We start from the raw sequence: 23,190 nt of genomic DNA, 5'->3' as shown, positions 1-23,190 counted from the left end.
TAAAACTTTACAGTAGTCCTATTTTGCAATTTTAAGGAGATGCCAGTACGTCTCATTTCAAGATGTGCAACTTTTTCAATTGAACATGCAGAATTTTGGAATGAGTTGATTTGCGTTGTCCTATTTTAATTAAACATGCAAATTTTGGGGAGATTTTAGATTTATAGTAATCTCTTTTTCTTTCTTTTTTTTTGCACAATTTGGGGAGGGTGTATAATTGCAGTAGTATTATTTTAACATGTGCAGCCTTTTGAGGTATTGCAGTAGTCTTGCTTCATTTTATGCAACATTTTGGAGTATCGGAGTAGCATCATTTTGAACCTGCGCAGTTTTGCGGGTTTATTCATTTCAACTCATGCAATTTTGCTGCGATTTACAGTCATTTTTAATCTGCATAATTTTGGGGTACTGTATGAAAGTCTGATTTTACTCACACAGCATTTCTCACCATTGTCTGCACATGCTAGTGGTTTGTATTATACTATTTTTGAAAATGTCTCATTTTCTTTGTTTCTTTTCATATTTACTTTACAGTATTTTACTTTCTAACATGTAAAGTATTTTTCCACATCAATACTCAATATAGCAATACAAGTTGTTTTTGCCAGATATGTCACCACTTGTGTGTTTACTTAAGCTTAACACCGCACCTGATCAGGATTTATAGAGAGCCTACACGCGCTGCGAGCTTTTCAATAAAGTTTGCACAAACCGCAGTGTAGGTGCTTGTTTTGTTTCAGTTCAGTACAGCAAATTGTTTGTCATCGGTGCTCTCTTTCAAAAGTCATCTTGCGGTTGATGAGACAACTTCAGCCTCAGGCTGAACAATGAATAGCATTACCGGGACTTTATTTTCATCACCGCTAGAGGGTGCTATTGCACAAACGACAGTCACAGTTTGTATAAATGTTTTTTCTCCAATGCCGAAAAAGCTAATTGTTTAACAAAACAGAGGATAAAATGGACACTTAATGCAAAATGTTTCCGCTGAGCAAGGAATGATGGGGGAAATGGACAAAAGGTAATAATTGTGCTATGAAAGGAAAAAGGAAATATGGTGAAGGTAGGAAGGAAGAAGATAAGGTAAGAAGGATTATATTAAAAGTAGGTAGGAAGAAAGATAACAGGGATGATGAAAAGTAAGGAGGGAAGATACATTAAAAAGAAACACACAAGTGAATTCATAGGTACTTTCTTTGTCCATGTAAAATGCAAGTACTGAACAGCAGGAGCAGCTGTCGTAAAGCTTTGCCGCAAAACAGTTCAAACCGTCGTGCAACAGCCCCTGATGTTCCGCCCGTGAAGCCCCGTCGGTCTCTCCGTACGGCAACCTAGCTGAATACGGTATGCTCGCCATCTCGATGCGCTCTTAACTCCAAATAAAACTCATTTGTCCCCCTTTCCAAAGTAAATATTGTGTCTTGTGTGTTCCAGAAACATGCCGGCGAAAGGTCCCCTGCAATCTGTCCAGGTTTTTGGGCGTAAAGTAAGTAAAAGAGATACAACCGATTCACGTGTGGCTAACCGAATGTGGCCTGGCCACCATTAGCTCGGCAAGCTAACATATTCAAAGTGCTTTCGTAATTTTAATAAAACTGACTTTATATGACAATTAAACTAACTCTTGTATTTGTAAGATACAATCGCCATAACACATAAGCAAATTTGACGCTATAAACGTGGTTCTTTGCTTAGTTCGCCATTAGCCTACTACTACGAGTCCGACAGTACTGCATTTTCTTAATAAAAAGTTATTTTGCTTGTTTTCACCATCTTCCATTTTGTGATTAACTTGATTAGTCATTGCTCAAAATTAAATTCTCACGATTTAAGACAAGTTATGGCTTATTTTGCAGCTATCGTAGCGTATACTTGAATCACATCAATGTCTACTTATTTCTGCTGCAATGTTGATCCTTTACATGTTGTCTTGTAGAAAACTGCCACCGCAGTCGCCCACTGCAAGAGAGGCAATGGCCTGATTAAAGTGAACGGCAGACCCCTGGAAATGGTGGAGCCCGCCACCCTCCAGTACAAGGTGAGCAAGTTGGATTGTATATAAATGTCTGAATATGTGTTTAAATCGATATATATAAGTCGTTGGGGTCCTCTTTTCTCGTTTAGCTTTTGGAGCCTGTGTTGCTGCTGGGCAAGGAGCGTTTTGCTGGAGTTGACATCAGAGTCCGAGTGAAGGGAGGCGGACATGTGGCGCAGGTTTATGGTAAAGCAGCAAGAAGCACAACAATATATTGAATATTACGTCAATTTACATTTCATTTTGATGCCTTTCAGCCATCCGTCAGGCCATCTCCAAATCATTGGTGGCGTACTATCAGAAGTGTAAGTCTATTACAACAACACAAGTTATCATTTTAGACATCTTAATAAGATTTTGTTCACCACGACAGATGTGGACGAGGCCTCAAAGAAGGAGATCAAGGACATCCTGATCCAGTACGACAGGACCCTGTTGGTCGCCGACCCGCGCCGCTGCGAGTCCAAGAAGTTCGGTGGACCCGGAGCCCGCGCCCGCTACCAGAAGTCCTACCGTTAAAGACCATGTACATTTTCATAAGAATAAAAGTGGAGGCGAACACCCAAAAAAAAGTGACCTTTTGTTCTTGTTTTGGTCAAATTGTTTGGAATGGCAGCACCCGTTGTGTTGGATGATCCTGTTTTGAAGTGGCACTTCACAAGAAAAATATTTGAGAAGTGAACACAATTTAATTATCGTTAACACTTGTGACAAAAAAAAAAAAGGACAGTTTGGCCAAGTCATTTTTAAATAAAGTGATTTAAAAAATATATTTTTATCACTATTAACCAATTAATAAAATAATAAATCAATTTGAAGTGGACCGGGTTTCTTGTCGATGAGATTAAAATATTTATGAAAAAGCAATGCGTATAAGCAACAAATGCATAAAGTTGCAGTTTGACTTCTTGCTTTAGACCAATTATTTATAATTAATCAGAAAATGCTTGGTGGGCCGTATTAAAGAATGCGAGTCCCACTGCAGAGTGTATCGGTAAATGTTACGCTCGCTGTACAGCAGTTAAAAATGTTGAACATCGTAGTGTCCCATTGCTGGTTTGTCTTGCACCTCCAGTGCTTTGACGGCAGAGGGAGCCAAAGGACACGGGAAAAAATGGGAGCCCCAAAAACCGGCATGACAGGACACGGTCTTTTTTTTACAACCCCATGTTCAAAATATGTTATTCATATATATATTTATTTATGGAATTAAACCACACACATGATTAAACTGATTAAATACAAATGAAAATTAATTATAAAAAACATTTATAATACATATATATTATTATAAATCTAAATCTGCTTCACATATTTTAATTGTTGTCAATCAATTATGCTTTTTTTTTTTTTTTTTACTCATGTATGAAGGTTTGGCCCATCTGTCCGTTTTCAAAGTCCAAAGTGTCCCTTGAGCACAACAGCTTGCCCAGCCTTCATCATCATGAGCTGATGCCCAGATGTTGTTACTCTCTCTGCCGCAGAGCTGAGGTGGGTGCGTGAGATTTGGCGGGTGCGGGGTAATAGGGCCTATTTACAGCCCTCCCAATAATCAACCCAGCAGGGAGGCTCACACCCCCACTGCTACTGTTGTTTACTACTGTTGACTCTTACCTCCTCCCATGGACGCATCATGGAGGCCGCAGAGGGAAGAAAAAGGCTCTGGAAACACACATGCAGCAAATCAGCCATTTTTCGCTTGGATGAAGTCACACCATTTATAATTTAGTTTTTTTGTTTTAAAATTCAGCCCCCGAAGGCTGTTTTACTTAGCAACGCCTACACTCACACACGCAACCTGAGAACGATGTAAAAAGACATGTCGGGGGGCACAGAGAAACCATGTGAGGAAAAGCAGCCTCGAGCTCAACCACGCTAATGCTAAACGCTATCTTGGTTGTTCAGCAGCGCTAAACAAGCCAATGCACTCAAGCTATTGAAAAGCTGGCCGTTGGAAATATCGCGTTAGAAAGCTCAACTTGCATTGTGTGACGGGTGACGGGTGACGGGTGACGGGTGACGGGTGACGGGTGACGGGTGACGGGTGACGGGTGTCTGTGGATGCCAGGACGACATTTCCCATGATTCTTAGGTGTGAAAGCAAGGATTAGCTCTAGTTCTGGTCAAAGCCTATTGGCTGCTACCGACGAGATGCGGATTGCGAATGACGTGAATTTGGAAGTAAACAGGAAGGAATTCCACTGGAATATTTGTAAACATGAAATAAATAGCCAAGAAAAGCCACTTAATCTCAAAATGAACAAAAAAAGTGTTAACGATTTGTCAGTGTGACAATTGATTTTTGGCCTTTTTAACGGCTGACGCGGCGTATCCCCGTAAACGTCCGCGGTCCCCCGCAGGCGTGGAATGAGACGTGATTGGCGAGTGATCGCCGTTTAACATCGCAGCTGCCCACGTCACGGCTCGTTATGAAGCCACGCACCGTCGCCGGCTCCCGCGCCATAGTCTTGAAACGCAACACGTCGTCGCCTCAAAACAAAATCCTGCCAATAAAGTGTGTTTTGGCTCCTTTTGGAGACACGCGCACACACTTGACGCCTGCCTTTCCTCTGTTAACGCCTCCACTCGCAAAACACGGAGGTGCCGGGCCAGGATGCATTTTGTCATCACTTGCACTTTGGGCACACACACACACACACAGCGCAATCAAAACAAGAAGGCATATGAAAATATTTGACAAGATGGCGGATGACGACAAATGTTTTTTTTTTTTAAGAGTGAAAACTGGGAGTCTCGGTTGACCGATTGCACTTGATTGCATCACCAGCTTCGATGTATTGGCCGGCGGGCCCCGGATCTAAAATGGCTGACGTTTGCAGATGCCTGTCCCACAATCCTCTGGTCAGCGTTGCCGTGGTGACCACAACCGTCCGATGACTGATTCATCGCGCCTGTTTTCGGGTCTGAAGTGCAGTCCGGACGCATCACTCCTCAGCCCCGTTTAGTCGACACTTGAACTCAACTTTCACAAATATTTATAAAAAAAAAATAATAAATCCTTTTCGACTTGGGGCCCTTAATTAAAAACTCTACATTTGCGGTCATTCCGAGAATCTGCTCCGTCTAAATTCTCCTGATACTGCCGGGTATCGATTACGGCGCGCTGGCCCACGTTCGGGGTGAGTCGGGTCATTCAAGGGTAAGCGAGAGCTTGACTGTGACGCCCCGACACAATCGCGAGGTCACACACCCCCGCAAACTTTAACCCCAGCTCAAGGCCATGCCGCTCCAACCTCCAACCTTCACTCTGGAAGGTCAGGGTTCCTGCTCAGGATCCGAGGCCAGACACGCTTTGAAGGCTGCAGGTTATCTTTCGCTGCGTGTTGTTGTTGTTGCAGTTTAAGGAGCGCACGTTTATGAGCTTCTAATTGGAACGCTGCACTTTTGACAAATTTCGGCATTCCGATTTATGGATTGGTTGCGGGACTGGGCGACACGGCCTTAAATTAAACAAAAGATTTGGCGGCATTGGGCATGGTATCGTAAACATTTTAGGGATGTGGCATGCCAAAACGGGTCTGGTAGGACTGAATGTGTCGAAAGTTGTTTGAATCAAGTCATAGCGTATCGTTCATGCTCTTTATTTTCAACCTGATTTTGAACATTTTGCTGAAGTTGGAGATGCTATTGTGAACATTTCAGGTAAAATTGGAATGCCTAAACAGGTCTGGCCGGACTGAATATGTGGAAATCTGTCTGATGAGTTGTTTAAACACAATTTTCAAAATGTTGGTGAAGTTGAGGGTGCCTTTGCGGCCATTTAGGGAAGTGTCATGCCTAAATGGGTTTGGTAGAACTAAATATATTGAAATCTGTGTAATGAGTCATTTGAATTGAGTCCTACCAGACCTGTTTAAGCATGAGCTCTGTTTTCAATTAGATTTTCTGTTAAATTGGGGATGATAATTTAGGAAACTGTCAAGCCTAGGGAGGGTGCCTTTGCGGCCATTTAGGGAAGTGTCATGCCTAAATGGGTCTGGTAGGACTGAATATATTAAATTATGTGTATTAAGTCATTTGAATGGAGCCCTACCAGACCTGTTTAGTCAGAAGCTCTGTTTTCTTTCAACGTGATTTTTTTTGTTAAGTTGCGGGTGCGATTTTAGGAAACTGTCAAGCCTAAATGGGTCTGAAAGAACTGAATATATTAAATTCTGTGTAATGAGTCATTTGAATGGAGCCCTACCAGACCAGTTTAGTCATAAGCTCTGTTTTATTTCAACATGATTTTTTTTGTTAAGTTGCGGGTGCTATTTTAGGAAACGGTCTTGCCTAAACGGGTCTGGAAGGAGTGAATATATGGAAATCAGTCAGACGAGTTGTTTAAATCAAGTCCTAGCAGACCTGTGAACATGACCTTTTCACATTCTGGTCAACTGTGATCATTAAAGGGAAGCTGCATGCCTAAACAGGTAGCTGGTTGAATATGTGGAAGGCTGTGATTTTAGTTTTTATGTTCACAAATGTTTTAAAAACTTATTTTACTTACTTTCCCTAATCTGCCCGGTAACAAAATTCTCCTCATTTACACATAATTTTTCAACTCCTGGAGCCATCAAATGCCGGATTAAAGACGCGCACCGGGACTCAGGCACATTTTTCTTGGCAAGCCTCCCGACAACCTGTTGTGGGACCCCCCGCGCCGCCCAGCACTGCGCCGCTAAGGAGCGTCGTGGCTCAGAATGTTACAAGGGCTGCAAATCGATTGCCCCGCGACCGCTGCCAAACGCCCTCGCCGTGCCATCCGCGTCGCGTCCAGGGCCCCCCGTCACGGCGGCTTAAAAAAAACGCCACAGCTCTCACTCGACACCCATGTGTTCTTATTTCGGGGGTGAGCGTGACGGAAGCGGGGGGCCCCAGGTTGAGGCGTCCCACCTGGCCGCCTGAGCCGGCGGATCACCCGACAGCGGTCATGGAGGAGGTTGGTGTTAGTTGTAACTGCAATTCCAGACCTTCACCTGCCAGCCTCCCTCACGTTTTTTTGTAATAATCACCATCACCCAATACTTTATCCGACTTTATATCACCCGGCGAGATTGTTGTGAATCGTGTCCTTCCAGACCCATTGAGTCATGCTGCTGATTTCAACATGATTGTATAACATTTTGATGGCGTTGGGAATGCTATTTCGGAAGTTTATGGGATTAACCATTCCTAAATGGGTCTGGCATGACTGTATTAAAAAAAAAAAAGTCAGGGGTTGATTAACCTTTCCTAAATGGGTCTGGCATGACTGTATTTAAAAAAAAAAAAATAAGTCATGAATTGATTAACTATTCCTAAATGGGTCTGGCAGGACTTTTTTTTTTTTTTTAAAGTCAGGAATTGATTAAACATTCCTAAATGGGTCTGGCAGGACAATTTGTTTTTTTTAAAGTCAGGAATTGATTAACCATTCATAAATGGGTCTGGCAGGACTGTATTTTAAAAAATAAGTCAGGAATTAATTAACCATTCCTAAATGGGTCTGGCAGGACTGCATAAAACAAACAAACCAACAAAACGTCATGAATTGTTTGAATCAAGTCCTCCCATACCCCTTTAGGCATGGTGCTCTTTCCAAAAAGTATTCTCATTTACACTTACTTAACATGGTGTGCCTAAATGAGTAGCGAGACTGAATGTGCGGAAATCAGCGATGAGTTGTTTGAATGGAGACTTAACAGACCCATCTATGCATCCTGCTGTTTGCAACACTGATTTCAAACAACCTGTGATCATCTCAGGAATGCGGGCATTGCTTATGTAGAATGCTGTGTGATGAGTTCTTTAACTGAAGTCCAGTCAGACCTATTTAAGCATGCTACTTTTGTGAAGTTAAGAGATGCTTTTTAAGGGATCTGGCATGGAAAGACTGTGCTGAGTTGGTTCGACCAGACCCGTTTAGGAATGCTGCGGCTTTCCACTCAAATGTCTATTAAATTTCAGTGAAGAATTTTAGTGAAAGCTATTCTGAACATTTCAAGAATGTAGAATTATTTGAATGGAGTCCAATCAGACCCGTTTAGCACTTAGTAGCCCTTCGCTTTCTGCAGACCTTAGCTTGATGAAAGCATCTATCTAAAAAGGTACCTCTTGAGTGCCTCTCCCAACACCTTATCCGACGTCTCCCCGCGAGATGGAAGCGTGACAATCGGGAAACAACGGCTGTTAGTTACAGAAAATGCATTAGCGGCGTGAGCCGGGCCAGAGGAAGTGGTGGGATTACGGCGGGCGAGGGCGAGGCGAGCGCGGGCGAGGGGGGGGGGAACGGGGGTCGGCTCCCTCCTGCTCTCTCCGCAGTAAAGTGTCCAGATTTACAGTCCCTCTGGGCGGGGGCGAGGGGGGGGGGGGGGGGAGACACGGATACGCCAGTCCTCGTCCCGTCAAAAGTGGACAGCTCCTGATTTTAAGATCATCTTAAATCAGAATGTGACAGATGTCAACGGGGGCGCCGGGGGGGGGTCAGGGGGCAGCAGAGATTGGGTTCGTTTGGAGAGATGATAATCACTTCATTTGTTCAAATGCCAAATCATTTCTATGAGTACGTGTTGACGAATATTGGCGGATTGGCACATTTTTTTATTCGTATTGTACACGTGCCGGTTCGTGGTTTATGACTCATGCTACATATTTACAAATATTGATGCATTTAAGAGAAGATAACCTTTATTAGTCCCACGAGGAATTGGAATAGGGCTGGGATTTAAAATAAATAAATAAATCGAATAATCGATATCAAATCAAAATGTATATTTATGTTTTTAATTGAAATTTACTGTTCACATGAATTTAAAAATATGTTCTAATATTTATGAAAGACCAGATGTGTTGCACTTTCAGACAATTCAGAATATTTTTAATTTATATTTACAATTATTGAATTACAATTAGGAAAATATTTTCATCCTTGCTGATGTCAATGTTTGTGTAACATTTAAGTAATTATAACGCGTTACTTTCATGAATAAACTAAACCAATTAACCAGTTAGTGCCTCCATAATGCCATCGTTCCATAAATAATCAATATCAGATTGAATTGAAGTGAATGGAATCGAATGGTTTTTTTTTTAAATCGAACTGAACTCTTGCGAATCGAAATCGAATCGATTGAGGAAATTAGAATCGAATGAATTGGAATATACCCATAATGGTGGATGTTTATGAATATTTGTACATGTTTAATATATTGGTATGTATTTACAAATATTGATTATGTGTTTAATGAACATGCTTGTGTTTTCTAAAAAATATTGATACATTTTACAAATATCGGTAAGCTTTTTTAATGAATACTTACAAATCTTGTAAATATTAAATGCGTCTTACAAATATGGCTTGATGTTTTATGAACATGATTTTTATGTTTTACGAATACTGGTAAGTATTTTTACAAACTTTTGTATGTGATTTACTGATTTTGGAATCGAAATAATAACTTGTTTGTGAATGTAGGTTTGTGTTTTACGAATATTGGTCTCTTTTATGTACAGTATATTGACACTTGTTTTAAATAGATTTGGATATTAAAAAAAACATTTGATACGTTTTATGAACACGAGTTTGTGTTTTATAAACAAAGGTTTGTGTTTTGCAAATATTGGTATATTTACTCAATATTAGCACATTTTCAAACAAACACGGGTTTGTAATTTATGAATACTGTTATGTGTTTTTTTAAAACGTTGTCTATTTGGTTATTGCTAATCAATGTACTTATTTTGAGTCTGAACGATTCCCCCAACCAGTTTGTCTTCCGTCCGGCGCCTTACGGCATTGTTTCGAAGTCATGGCGGCGGTCCTCGGAAAAAACCCCACCTCAGCAGAAAGAGGAAGTGCTTTTGCGGCGAGGGTCTTGACCCCTCTCATGAGACAAATGGAGCCCACCCCCGAGGAGACACGGGAAGGTTCCGGTCCTGCCAACAAGGTGTGGAAGGATATTCGGGAGGGTGGGTGGTAATTCGGCTACGCGCTGTCACTCTGGATGCACATCTGTATGGATGTGTAAGTCGGAGGGAGGGGGGGGGGGGGCACATCTGCTTCCAAACGGCACCTGAATGTCATCCTAAAAACGACGGCAAACTGGACGAGTTGCACAAAAGGTTAAATCCGCATCATCCGGAACGTGAGAAAAATTAAGAGCGTATTCTCCCGTTAATCCCGCACATGGCGAGCGGATGCTTTTAGCGCCAGAGATTGTGTTTTATTTTTTGGCCAAAACACAGATGATGTCATGGGAGCGGCGTTAGCGTTCCATCTGATATTTCACTTTAATGGAGCGGCCTAAGCAGGCAGCCGGCAGCCCAGTGAGCCCAGGCAGCGCCGCCGCAGATTTGGCTCCACTAACAACGGCAATTTCATGTCTTTTTTTTTTTTTTTCTTCCTGGTATCACATTCCCAACACCGCGGTCTCTTGCTTGTGCAGCTTCGCTTTGATTTTGGCGATGCTATTGTGGTCATGTAAGACATGACGGGTCTGGTGGGAAAACCGTGATGAGTCGTGTGAATGGACTCCTAGCCGACCTTAGTCATGCTTTTTTTTTCAACACACTTTTTTTTTGCACATTTTTGAAGTGAAGTTAGGAATTCTATTTTGAACATTTAAAGATACAGTGTGTAGAATTTAGTGCCACCTAGTGGTGACATGATAGAATGCAACAATTTTGAAGCACATGCAAGCCTACCAACAATTACTACCAATTATTATTTGGAGAGAGGAAGCTAGCAAGAGTAGCTAGCAAGAACTAGCTGGAGTGGCTAACAAGAGAAGCTAGCAAAACCTAGCGTGAGCAAATTGTGAGACAAGCTGCTGGCACCCGAATCACGGGACTCAACGACAACCACCTGCAGGCCTCAGCTGCTGCGATCGACTCGTTGGGTCCGACACGATCTGCAAGGACCAAAACTGCCAAAATTAAAAATAATAATAATAAATGACAAAATCAATAAATAAATGACTAAAAGTGAGGGAAAAAACATCTATATATAAAAACAAAAAAACAAACAAAAAAAAAATATATAGATAAATACATTTGTATTAAATTTTTGAATTATATTTTTTTATATCCGTTTTTATTTTCACTTTAAGTCATTTATTTATTTATTTAGTCATTTATTTATTTTAAATGTTGGCGTTTTGGTCCATACCGCCAGGATGAAATTTTATTCAAAATATATAATATATATAAATATATATAATATATATAAATATAATATATATAAATATATATATATATATATATATAATATATATAAATATATATATATATATATATATATATATATATATAATATATATAAATATATATATATATATATATATATATAATATATATAAATATATATATATATATATATATATATATATAATATATATAAATATATATATATATATATATAGATAGATAGATAGATAGATAGATAGATAGATAGATAGATAGATAGATAGATAGATAGATAGATAGATAGATAGATAGATAGATAGATAGATAGATAGATAGATAGATAGATAGAGAGAGAGAGAGAGAGAGAGAGAGAGAGAGAGATAATTTTTTTTTACACTTTGTTAGGGAAGCTATTGTGATCATTTTCGGGATGCAGCATGCCTAAATGGGTCTGGTAGGATAGGGTTTGTGAAATCTGTGCGATGGGTTATTTGAATCAAGTGCTAGCAGACCTGTTTAGTCATGCAGCTGTATTTTAACATACATATATTTCAAATTTTAGTGAAGTTTGGGACCCCGTCAGGCCCGTTTATACAGGTGGCCGTTTTCAATAGGTACATTTTGTGGAAATTGGGGATGCTATTGTGAACATTTAAAGCAACACTAAGGAACGTTCAGTTTTTCGCTGATTATGGCGGAGCCATATGGACAAAAGCGGTCATGTTATGTCTGAAGGAAGACCACATTTGGCATGAGGACAAGCGCATTCCGTCGTTTTTTAGCTCACGCCAGCGAGTGAAAACCGGACAGTCAAGAATGTTGATTCTTGACTGTCCTTTTATCCGGATAGCTTCCCTTTGACGTATGCCATAAAGCAGTCAGCAGCACATTTGTATTTTTTTTTGTGTGGCAGTGTTCCCACCATCCTCTTCAAAGTTGTTTAGTGCCAGTAAAAAAACGATACAGCCCCCCCTCAGGCCATGGCAAAGGTACCATTCAACTCGTTTTAAGTCCATGTTTCATCACAAGAGTTATGTTTTTTTTATTTTTTTATTAAAGTTGAAAAGTTCCTTAGTGCTACTTTAAGGGGATGCAGCATGTCAAACGTGTCTGGTAAGAGTGAAGATGTGAAAATGTTTGCTTGAATGAAGTCCTATCAGACCTATTTAATACTTAGAAGCAGATGCTTCGTGGAGCCGCTCGATTAAAGCGCCTAAAAGGAAGCGATTGAGCAGAACGGAGCCCAAACGGACCGTCCCGGGAGTCCTTTTTTTTTTTTTTCCCCAACAGAATGGAATTTCCACAGCCGTCTCCCCGCGGGATGATTTTCTGTCAGGCGTCATATCGGCGCGGCGTCACCTCCAGTTAAAGTTACAAGATGGACGACAGGGCGCTCGGATCGACTTTCTGACACGGCGAGGAGCGTGTGAGATGCGGCATGAATTATTGCCGATGCAACGGGAATGACTTTCGCCGTGCGATGAATAAAGTTTAAGAGTCGGACGGGGGAAGACGAGGAGGAATTAGGAGGAGGGTGGGGTGGGGGGTGGGGGGGGTTGCGGGGGTGATGACGAGGTTACAGGGAACTTCTCTGTTGAGCCTTCATTGACCACTTGATGGATGCTCTGTAACCAATGGAGGTAAAGAGACCCCCCCCCCCCCCATCTCAAAAGTGAGGCGCGCACACACACGGCAGATTAACTCCGGCTGATTTATGAAGATTTTGCTCAGGAGAGCAAACAGCTGGGGAGGGACAAATACCACAAGTGGCAACAACATAAATTTAGGGCACTCATTTGTGAAAACGATGACGTGCAGCAGCATGAGGCACACTGACGATTACATTACTGACACCAAAGTCACTTGACTCTGGGACTATTGTGCACCCGTCATTTACAAATATTGCGAAATGTTTCACCAATATTGGGGCTCAAATGGTAGAGTGGGTCGTCCAGTGACCGTAGGGTCATCTGTTCGATTCCCAGCTCAGACTGTCCGCTGTCCAATTACCCTAGATTGCCTCAAGGTAGCCAAATATTATTATTTTTTTTTTTAATTTTTTTTATTTATTTTTTTTATTTTTTTTTAGAGCTCAGTATTGTTCATTCGGAAATGTCATCATCATTGCTCTTTTATTTATTTATTTTTTATATATATTTTTTATTATTATTTTATTTTATTTATTTTTTTGTGTGTGTGTGGGTGAGTATGTGTATGTGCGTGCGTGCGTGCGTGCGTGCGTGTATTTGTTAGCTCACCAGAAAACCTATTAGAAAAAATCTCATACCGTTCACCTAAACCGAACACCAGGAGACCCGAGGGGACCAAAGAAAACCAAGGAAGGTGAAATCCAGCCAAATATTATGATAGATATATATTAGGGGTGCAAATCTTTGAATGTCTCACGATTCGATTCCGATTCTTGGGCCTGCGATTCGATTCAGAATCGATTTTCGGTTAAGAGCGATTTTTGATTCAAAATGATTTGATTGACAATGATTTTTGCTTCAATTTATAGATGTTGAAGGAATCGTAATGATCTACTCCAGCCTTCAGCCAGACTCGCTAATGCTAATGCTAATGCTACTCGCGGCACTTTTATCACTACAAAGAACGTGTTCCACGCTGCAAAAAAAACTTTTATTGGAACAACTCGATCGTGACTTTTTCCTCCTACTCTCTAATGTGGCTACAACTTAACAGTCTATCAGACCGCTTGGAACCACACTGCCCCTAAGTGGCCAAATTGAGTACAACATGAACAGCGCTCCCAATAAAGGCACACACAAACAAAGGCAAAGACAGTATAAAATAATTGAAATAAAATCGATTTTGAGACATTTAAAATCGATTCTGAATCGTACCAAATGAGAATCGCGATTCTTATGAGAAACGATTTTTGGGCACACCCCTAATATATATTTATAAAATTAATTTTTTCCTTCTCAATGTCATGCTCCGATTGTCTTAGTTAACAATAAAAACCCACCGACACTCTTCAGACGCGTTCCCTCAAAGCAATTCGATTGCTACAATCTCCGTCGGTACGTTTGCAAGCACGTTGGCCGAGTGTTGTTGCAGGTGACGATGTCGCCTTGTGCAAACAGGCCCGTCCGACGACCACACGGGGAGCCGGCATCAAGGGGGGAAAAGCCCCGTCGCCAACGAGCGCAACGTCGCTGGGGCTGAGGGTGATTCATTAGCGTCATGCTGGGAGCAAAGATGTGACGGCGGCCGCGACCCGTGCGGTTATGACGGGGCCGACGTGGGTTAATGGGAGCGCACGGATGACTCCATCGCCGACTATTGATCATCATTTGGGAGAAGCGTGGAGAAATGAGTCAAACTTACTCACTGGAAGGAATGTCCAAATGAGTTTTTTGGGGGGGGGGGGCATTGTGGGAATTGTGAAATAATAACAATAGCACTTTTAGGTGACACTGGAGACTTTTTGAGTGTGAGCCAAAAGGAGGTTTAGGAGTTGTAGCGCCAGTCTCGGTTATGGTGATTAACTGGGGATGGGATGGGAAAAAAAAAGGGGGGGGGGGTAACCAGTGGGGGGTTACTTTAGCTGTGGGTGGCAGGGAGACAAAACACGTACGACGCAATACAAACTACCACTACAAGAATAAACAGAACGCTCATTCAACTTTACCCTTTCGAGGAATGTGTTTTACAAATATTAGCATGTACAACTTTAACAACATTGGTATTTGTTTACAAATACGAGTTACTTATCGAGCAATTTGACTGCAGGAACACTGCAACCAAGAAGTGTACTTTGGAACTTGGGACTTTTGGGGGGGTCACCGTGTCCAGTATTTAGACTACAGGAACTAGTCTTCAAATTTTGTTGCACGGGAATTTATTGTGTTAATTCTAAAGGGTTAGAAACGATGAGTTGACTAATCACGTGTTTCTTGGTTTCTCCTCGTCTATGGGAAATGGGTCGGTTGGGGGGGGGGTGTTCACTAGTCAGGTTTCCATCTAATTATTTAGATTTTTTTAAGCAAATTTATGTTTGTTACTTATGCTCGTTTCCATCTGTTCTACTTTTGCGAATATTGAAAAAGACTCCGCCGCTGTAGGTGGCGCTATATACACCATTAAGAGATGTGAGCCACCAGTAATTTAAAAGAAGAAAACGACCAGGAAGTGACGACGTCGTATGAGTTTTGTCATTCTTGATAAACCGTAGCGATTCTTTGCTGTTTTCCATCTAAAATAGCATTAATATTCACTTTATTAATAAATTCCAAAAAGGTTTCTGTTTCGTCGCCCCCCCCCTGCCCCCCCATAAACACTTTACTTTATCGTCCGACATTGCTTTGGGACTACAAACCTACGCGTGACGTAATATAGCCAAAATTAGCATTTTCAAAATCCACCCCCTCTAAGTGTAAAAACGTTTTGCGAATTTTGGCCCTTTTTGGAATTTCTGGCGTTTCCATTTAGTTTTACTTTCTCATTTCTTGAAAATTCAAATAAAAATGGGTGGATGGAAACCCAACTATTGTCAATGAGTCGACTTTCATCCCATTATAGTCGACTACAAAAATTTGTAGAACTCTAGAAGCAGGAAGTTCATCTTGGAACGCGGGACTTTTAGAGGTCCATTCTGCTTCGACCACTAAAAAACGGAGCCAATCACAATGAATGCCATGTCCCAAAGACGTGTTTTGAAGCACGCGAGATGGGATGCGGAGTGGTGGTCCGCCTTTGGGGGGGGGGGTTGTTTAGCTCCCTACCGGCGTTAACTGTGGGTGGCAAGTAGATAAAACGCCAAGGTGAAGCCACATTGTTGACACTGCCTGTTTGTGGGCCGCAAGCATCCTTATGTCTCGGCTATGTAGCACGGAGACGCTAAATGGCCCCATAATGGAGATTAGCGCTGACAAACTGAGAGCAAATGCGCTTCTTTTTTTTTTTTACCTCCGCCAGGGAGGTTTTGTTACTCTTAGGTTTGGTTATCGAGAAGGCACAAAAACAGGCCGATATTTCTTCTTCTATGACATCTTAAATGCGGAACCCTCCCTCCTGGAGGTCTACGTTAAGTATGGGGGGTCCCACCTGTCCTGCCCCCCCCCCCCCCACCACCACCCACCACCAATCCTGAGCGGCGGGTCATTTGCTGACGAGGTGGTCCTCGCTGGGCTACAGCCATCGTGTGGAGCAAGGCATTAGAAAGGCTCCGCCTTCCAAACGGGGGGACGAGCAGCCACCTTGTACCCCGTTATCTCCATTTGTGCCCCCCCACACCCCCCCCCCCCAATGTTGAGTCTTATTCTCTACGAATCCAAACAACACAAATATGTTGTGGATTGCGTTGGCCGTCTTTAAACGACGTGTTGAGTACAAACAGACAATTACTTGATGACGAACGATTCAAGTTACTCAGTACTTGAGTAGATTTTTCTCAATGAGTATTACTCAAGCAATGATTTGGATTGCTATATTGGCTTTGCTGATATCGTGCAACGTGATCCGTGGCTGCTGCACATCAGTCTCACGCAGCGTGACTAAGCCTCCAGTAACAGGAGCTCCGGCCCACCGTCATCCCTGCGGACCCTCGTGTCCTACGCGGCCGGACTGCCGTGGAACGAGAATCCCCCCCCCCCCACCCCCCTCCTCAAAACCGCAACCCCGCTCCCAGTGGCGTCCGCGGGGACCCCGTAAAAGCAAACAGTGAGGTCATCTCCGGGCTCTGGTCGGGCCAGCCGGGATTACGCTGGCTGGCAGAGACGCACAAAAAGGAGAGTGAACTTGGATTAAGTCATTAAAGTGCAGCCGAGGGACGCAACTTACACGCACTCTCGTGTTTTTGCTACCACTCATCGACAAGCTTTACTTCGTTTGGTACTGGAACTAAAAGTTTCCTCACAAATGGCGACGGCAAGAGCCACAAAGAATATTATAAGCCTCGAACTTTTTGCTAATGGCGGAGTTATTATAGTTTTGGAATTTTCATTTTAGTTCATTTTTACTTCATTTTGAGTTGATTTTTTTTTAAATTGACTTCATTTTGATTCGTTTTCAGGGTGTTTCTGTTCATTTTAATTAGTTTTAGTTACAGTGTTACCTTGCTATAACGTGGTTCACTTTTCGCAGACTCGCTGTTTTGTGTTTTTTTTTCAGTACCATTTTGCATGCATTTTTTTAAAGTATGTACCTATTTTATAGGGGCGTGCCAAAAAAAATCGATTCTCATTTAGTACAATTCAGAATCGATTTTAAATGCCCCAAAATCGATTTTATTTAAATAATTTTATACTATCTTGCCTTTGTTTGTGTGTGCCTTTATTGGGAGCGCTGTTCATGTTGTACTCGATTTTGGCCACTTAGGGGCAGTGTGGTTCCAAGCGGTCTGATACACTGTTAAGTTGTAGCCACATTAGAGAGTAGAAGGAAAAAGTCACGATCAAGTTATTCCAATAAAAGTTGTTTTTTTGCAGCGTGGAGCCGTTCTTTTGAGTGATAAAAGTGCCGCGAGTAGCGCGCTAATTAGCATTAGCGAGACAGACTGGAGTAGATCATTACGATTCTTTGCAAAAGTCATTGTCAATCAAATCATTTTGAATCAAAAATCGCCCCTAACCGAAAATCGACTCTGAATCGAATTGCAGGCCCGAAAATCGATTCTGAATCGAATTGCAGGCCCGAAAATCGGAATCGAATCGAGAGACATTTAAAGATTCCCACCCCTACTATTTTACTGTGTGGTGAGGTGTTTTAGAGCCTTAAAACATTTATAACAAATGTAAAACATAAAGCTAACGACTTCGCAGATTTTATTTAATGCAAGTATTTTTTTGGAACTCAGCGAAAAACGAGTTTCCATATTAGTTTTTGTTTAAAAAAAAAAAGTGTATTACTTGTGTGCAATATTTAATAAACACCATGACAAAGTCTTAAATTGCCAATTCAGAAAATAATTCTTAACAATGCTTCTAGAATCAGGAATGGGAATTCTACATTTGTGTTATCTCTCTCACAGCATGTTTATAACAAGCGCAGAGTGAAACATCCCGCCTGACTTTTTGTTTTTCCCTGCATGCACCTGCACACACACGCACGCACACACATCCTGAAACACAAGCTCCAATAACATCCACGGAGGTAACACTAGAATTTTTATTGTATCAAACAGGTGGCGCCGACCTTCACGCCCGCTCAAATGTTGGGCACCAGGCACGCTCGGAGTGTGTGTGTGCGTGTGCGCGCATTTCACACCTCTGGAATAAATAAAAAAAAGGAGTGACACGCGCACGCGCACGCACGAGCACACAATCGATGCGCAACGTGTGTTTGGACAGTAACATTATTCCGGGTGATTTTTTGGGGGAAGCAACCTGTTGAAAATAATTCAAATCCTGTGTCAGAAAACACACACACACACACACACGCACACACACGCACACACACACACACACACACACACACTCAATGCATATTTAGGCCCATTCATCAACATGAGCGGGATAAATTGTAAAGTGTCCTCAATTCAAATGAATTTGCATTAAAATACAAAAAATATCAATCAATAACAACAGAATTTTACTAACTCTCAATAACTCTGCATTCTGCATTATAACTATTCGAAAATGTAAAGTACAGTCAATTATCTTGCAAATGTGCTGTAATATTTATCAAATAGATAAAAAAATAATAATACATATTTGAATACAATAGTTACAAAAATACATTTTTATATGACCACATATTCAAATATAATCATAAGTGATTAATAATGAATTGTTGAATGCCGCATGAGTCAATAAATGATCAATAATGCCAAATGACACTTCAATAAATGCAAACTGTTGCCGTCGTGCTTTTCCACCCTTTTATACCGAGCGTGTGTTTTGTGTGGCACGAAACAGTTTTGCACTTTTTACAGCATTACAGCAATGACATTTTTTGGGCAGTGAGTGTCGGCGCTATCAGCTAATTGTTGCCTGTTCGAAAACGGCAGTTGTTTGTTTACGTTCAAATTCCAGCTTGCAGCCCGCGCAAATAACATGCAATCCATTTTTCTTCGTTTATTTATCATGATTTATGTATCATCTCATGTACGCCACCGTTTTAAAAGTGCTGTATTAAATACGTTTGGATTATTTGGACTTGTTGGTGACCTTCAGGCGCCAAAAATGAAGCGTATTCTACAACCCCCGCAGCTTTAATTATTACTATGATATCAATCTGTCGTCAAGTTCATTCCAAGCAGATAAGATAAAAAGGCGCAATTAAAGTCGGTCACGCCGGGTCATCATAAATGATCAGCGCGGAGCATCGGCGGGATCAGACCGCGGTTTCGGGTGACAAAGGTCCGTGTTCTTTACCCACCGTGGCGCGGCTTTGCTACGTGTTGTTTTAAACGCGGGCCATCGCGCCGCATGATGTCAACGCCGACATCCATCAATATCCCGTTAGATTCCTTCTGGAGCCGCCGGCATTATAAAAAGTCTCGTTTTCAGTGTAACGCCATCCGCTTTGTTGTTTGCCGGACGCTCGTCACCCTGGCTATCGAAGATTCCCGTTTACAAACCATAAGCACACGCGTGGGGGGGGGGGGGGGGGGGGGGGGGTTGTACCTTCTGTCAACTTACTTTTGCTGAATGCAGAATGTGGCATGTGACCGACACAAATGGCAAAACCAGGTCCAGGAAGTAAAAACTCTGCCACAGTTTGGCTTTAGCCCCTCGTGCTAGCTAGCTAGCTAGCTACCTAGCAGGTAAACAAGCGCCCGGGGAGCTAGAGGTGGCAAATCCAAGTCCAGAAAGTAAAAATCCTGCCACAGTTTGGCTTTAGTCCCAGATGCTAGTTAGCTAGCTAGCTACCTAGCAGGTAAACAAGCGCCCAGGGAGCTAGAGGTGGCAAATCCAAGTCCAGAAAGTAGAAATCCTGCCACAGTTTGGCTTTAGTCCCAGATGCTAGCTAGCTAGCTAGCTACCTAGCAGGTAAACAAGCGCCCGGGGAGCTAGAGGTGGCAAATCCAAGTCCAGAAAGTAAAAATCCTGCCACAGTTTGGCTTTAGTCCCAGATGCTAGTTAGCTAGCTAGCTCCCTAGCAGGTAAACAAGCGCCCGGGGAGCTAGAGGTGGCAAATCCAAGTCCAGGAAGTAAAAACTCTGCCACAGCTTGGCTTTAGCCCCTCGTGCTAGCTAGCTAGCTAGCTACCTAGCAGGTAAACAAGCGCCCGGGGAGCTAGAGGTGGCAAATCCAAGTCCAGAAAGTAGAAATCCTGCCACAGTTTGGCTTTAGTCCCAGATGCTAGTTAGCTAGCTAGCTCCCTAGAGGGTAAACAAGCACACAGACTGTGGCAAGGTTTATACTTTCTGGACTTAGATTTGCCACCTCTGGTGACCAAACTCAGAAGAAAAAAAAAGGTTAGCGGACTCCCTGCGCGTGCTGCGACAGCTATCATAACTACGGAATGATGACATGATGATTTGATCCCAAACTCCCAAAAAGGTGTTTGGAACTTTCATGTCCTCCAACCGTACTTATCGTTATCATAGCGGTAACGCTAACGTGATATTAATTTCTGTCAAGAGCAGAGAGTAATTTGGATGAATGTTTCATTTTATTCACTCGTAAAATTAGTCAACTAATCAGTTCCAGCCCTACAAGGTTGTCTTGACAATTTACCACACTGTAAAGAAACTAAATTTGTATTTTATGGCCCAAAACAGACATTTAAATTGGAAACTTTTTGAAATATACTGTAAACAACAATGCAAGTTGATTTGACAAATTGAGTGGTCAGCATCGCAGTAACTTGCAGTTGAGTTGAGTGATGTTGGCCTGCGTCGTTATGATAGCGAGCCTCAACCGTATCTATGACAACAAAGCCTGACGGAATCCTTTTTATTTTGCACTTTGCAGGTTTTGGCTGAGCGCCTCCAGACGCGAGGTCAACGGGGGCAGACGAGATGGCCTATCGTCTGCCCGCTGAGTCCACATCGGTCTGTCTCGGGCGGGTTGGTCCTAATCCGTCTCTTTTCCTAAATGAAGGCTGAATCAATTACAAGTCAACGACGATACGCCGGCGTTATTGCGAGGGCGGCCCGTTATAAACGCGGCCAAAACGGAGCAGCAGCTGCCTAATTAGCCCCGCCGTCCGTTGGCGAGAACGACGCTATTGAGCCATAACGCCAACGCCGCCAGTTCACGGAGAGTTAGCCGCCCTGCTCCTCCCCGCCGCTAATTGACAGACTTCAGCCGCGAGCACTTTGAAGCGAATCCTACCCCCCTCCAGCCCCGAGAAGCCATCAGGGGCCTCCCTCCCCGACCGCCTTTGAAACCCAAGCCCGCCGTGTCGGCCGCCATCTTGGGCCACGAGTGAGAGGAGCCGTCTGTTAGCTTAGCTCAAGGGGGGTGCGCTTGCTCTTTATTTTGTTTTGGGTCTCTGAGCTGACTTTATGAGGAGGTGTTTGCGTACCAGGCCCGTTTGGTGTGTTTCTTTTTAACATCAAGTTCAAACATTTCGAGAGAGTTGGGGTGCTATTGTGACCTTTTTAAGGTTGCAGCATGCCTCATCGGGTCTGGTAGGATTATCAGTCCTACCAGACCCATTGAGGCAGACTGGGTACTCAAAAAGATCAGCCTTTTTCCCTCACAAACCTAAGCGCCTAAATGGGTCTGAATTACCAAAACAGCAGCATGCCTAAAAAAGTCCGGCAGCATGGGATTAAAAACAACTCATCATACTGTTTTTGACACTTTCAATCCTGCCTTTCAGACTTGTCTAGGTATGCTGGCTCCTTAAAATGATCAACGTGAAATCCCAAAGACCACAATCATGTTTTTGTTTAAGCAGCAGCATCCCAAAACGAGTCTGATAGGACTGAAGTCAAAACAACTCATCCAACTGATATTTTAGTCCCTCCAGACCTGTTTAGGTATGTTCCATCCTTAAAACCTTCACAATCGCAGTCCCAGCTTCCGAAATTATTCAACATTTGTGTTATAGTAGCAGAATGCCTAAACGGGCCTGGCAGCACTGGATGATAACAACTGATCCCACTATTTTTTTTTGACACTTTATTCCTACCAGAGCCATGTAGGTATATTTCCCCCTTAGAAAGATACATACAATGTTTGAAATTGATGTCAAGGCAGCAACATGCCTAAACAGGTTTGGTAGAATTGAATTAAGCAATGATTTATACATTGTTTGCTTGCCTTTTGCACAACTCTTGGAAAGTGACGCATCATGTTAATTACGCCATCAAGTGTCGTAGCCACTGAGTGTCAAGTATCAGTACTTACATTTCTCTCCAGGCCCGTTGAGGTCCCAGTGCACAACTGGATAAGTGGCCATTCCTACAGAAAGGAAAGCTGTATGTCATAAATATCTTCTTTTTTCTTTTTTTTTCTTTTTTACTGTTGCTTAAAAAGTTGCTATCTTTATTGAGATGAGTCTGCTTTTCCCCGCGGCCCCTCTTTACAGCGTGAGTCAGTGTAACCACCCCCCTGATTGGCTAATCCATTTCCCAGGTGTGCGGCCAGCTTACATGCGCGGCAGCATCCGTCACGGTGCGAGCCCGCCCGGAGATGGACGTCCCGTTGGGAAGAGGGGACGGAAGGGAAAGCGGACAGGGGGGGTGGGGGGATGGGGGGGGGGGGTGGGCATGCGGAGGAGGGGGGATGGGGGGGGGGCATGCGGAGGAGGGGGTCCCAAAGTTCACGTTCATTAACAAGTCTGCTGTTGAGCGTCCGTGTCAGCGCTGCGACTAAGTGGCTCCCACCTGCAAGGACGACACACACACGCACACACACAAAATGGTTTTAGAACATTTGACTGTCCTTTAGTTCTGCTTTGTATTGTATAAAATATTTCCGCGTGACTATTTTTGTATCATTTATTTGAGTTCTATTATTAGGTTCATGTTTGACTTCAAAGCAAAACCAAACAAAACACCAAACTCTCCATATATTACAAGAACTATTTTGAACGTCCAAAATTGTGATCTTTGACGACTTTTTGAG

At 42.6% G+C, this 23,190-nt stretch overlaps 1 protein-coding gene and 1 long non-coding RNA gene across 2 annotated transcripts in view; one reads left to right on the top strand and one right to left on the bottom strand.

The window, feature by feature from the left end:
- Positions 1–22,524, bottom strand: part of LOC147159241 (uncharacterized) — a 25,230-nt gene extending 2,706 nt beyond the window's left edge. The window contains exons 1-2 of the long non-coding RNA XR_015090484.1: positions 22,471–22,524; positions 3,650–3,697 (exon numbers count right to left, since the gene is read on the bottom strand). This is a non-coding gene — a long non-coding RNA (uncharacterized LOC147159241). The remainder of the gene's footprint in view (positions 1–3,649; positions 3,698–22,470) is intronic.
- Positions 1,243–2,611, top strand: rps16 (ribosomal protein S16). Its single transcript, XM_086059292.1, has 6 exons — positions 1,243–1,344; positions 1,435–1,486; positions 1,937–2,038; positions 2,125–2,221; positions 2,293–2,340; positions 2,409–2,611. Exons 2-6 carry the CDS (start codon positions 1,439–1,441, stop codon positions 2,552–2,554), a joined length of 441 nt encoding a protein of 146 aa, XP_085915418.1. The 5' UTR covers positions 1,243–1,344; positions 1,435–1,438; the 3' UTR covers positions 2,555–2,611.
- Positions 22,525–23,190: the final 666 nt, after the last annotated feature.

This window comes from Leptonotus elevatus, chromosome 17 (genome assembly GCF_054856555.1).
Source record: "Leptonotus elevatus isolate MCC_2025b chromosome 17, RoL_Lele_1.0, whole genome shotgun sequence".
Classification (NCBI taxonomy): domain Eukaryota; kingdom Metazoa; phylum Chordata; class Actinopteri; order Syngnathiformes; family Syngnathidae; genus Leptonotus; species Leptonotus elevatus.
This window is presented reverse-complemented; position numbering and strand designations above follow the sequence as displayed.